Below are 665 nucleotides of genomic sequence, written 5' to 3'. Positions count from 1 at the left end.
GGCAGGTGCGGGCGTGCTCGGCCGCCCGCTCCAGGGAGGAGATGCGCCGGATCTGGCCCTGGGCGATGCGGTAGATCCGGCCGTAGGTGACCAGCATGACGGCCACGGGGATGTAGAAGCTGATGAGCGAGGAGGAGACGGCGTAGGCGCGGTTCAGGCTGGCGTCGCAGCGCCGGGGGCCGGGGGGCGCGGCCGCCGCCAGGTCCCCCCCGCTATGCCAGTCCAGCTGGACGGGCAGGAAGGAGACGAGGAAGGCGAGGGCCCAGGCCAGGGCGATGACGGCCAGGGCCAGGCGGGGGGTCATCTGGCGCTGGTAGCGGAAGGGGCTGGAGATGGCCCAGTAGCGGTCCAGCGCGATGAGGCAGAGGTTGAGGATGGAGGCGGTGGAGCACATGATGTCGCAGGCCACCCAGGGGCGGCAGAAGGCCTCGCCGAAGGGCCAGTAGCCCGCCACCTCGGCCGCCGCCTTCCAGGGCATGACCAGCAGCGCCACCAGCAGGTCCGAGACGGCCAGCGAGGCCAGGAAGAGGTTGGTCACCTTGGCGCGCAGGCGGCGGCAGCCCACGATGGCCCCGCACACCAGCCCGTTGCCCAGCAGCGTCCACAGCACCAGCAGCGACAGCAGGCTGCCCGCCGCCGCCGCCCGCCCCGACGACGACGACGCC

General features: G+C 72.9%; 1 protein-coding gene across 1 annotated transcript in view; it reads right to left on the bottom strand.

Annotated features, from left to right (window-relative positions):
* The window catches only part of DRD5 (dopamine receptor D5), a gene marked incomplete at its 5' end in the record, with an annotated part of 6,945 nt that extends 6,281 nt beyond the window's left edge, over nucleotides 1–664 (bottom strand). Inside the window, one exon of the mRNA XM_015421174.1 lies at nucleotides 14–664. Coding sequence (XP_015276660.1) covers nucleotides 14–664 — 651 coding nt within the window. The remainder of the gene's footprint in view (nucleotides 1–13) is intronic.
* Between the last annotated feature and the right edge of the window lies 1 nt (nucleotide 665).

The sequence above is a fragment of the Gekko japonicus genome, unplaced genomic scaffold (genome assembly GCF_001447785.1).
Source record: "Gekko japonicus isolate JY-2015 unplaced genomic scaffold, Gekko_japonicus_V1.1 scaffold91, whole genome shotgun sequence".
In the NCBI taxonomy this organism is placed as follows: Eukaryota; Metazoa; Chordata; class Lepidosauria; order Squamata; family Gekkonidae; genus Gekko; species Gekko japonicus.
This window is presented reverse-complemented; position numbering and strand designations above follow the sequence as displayed.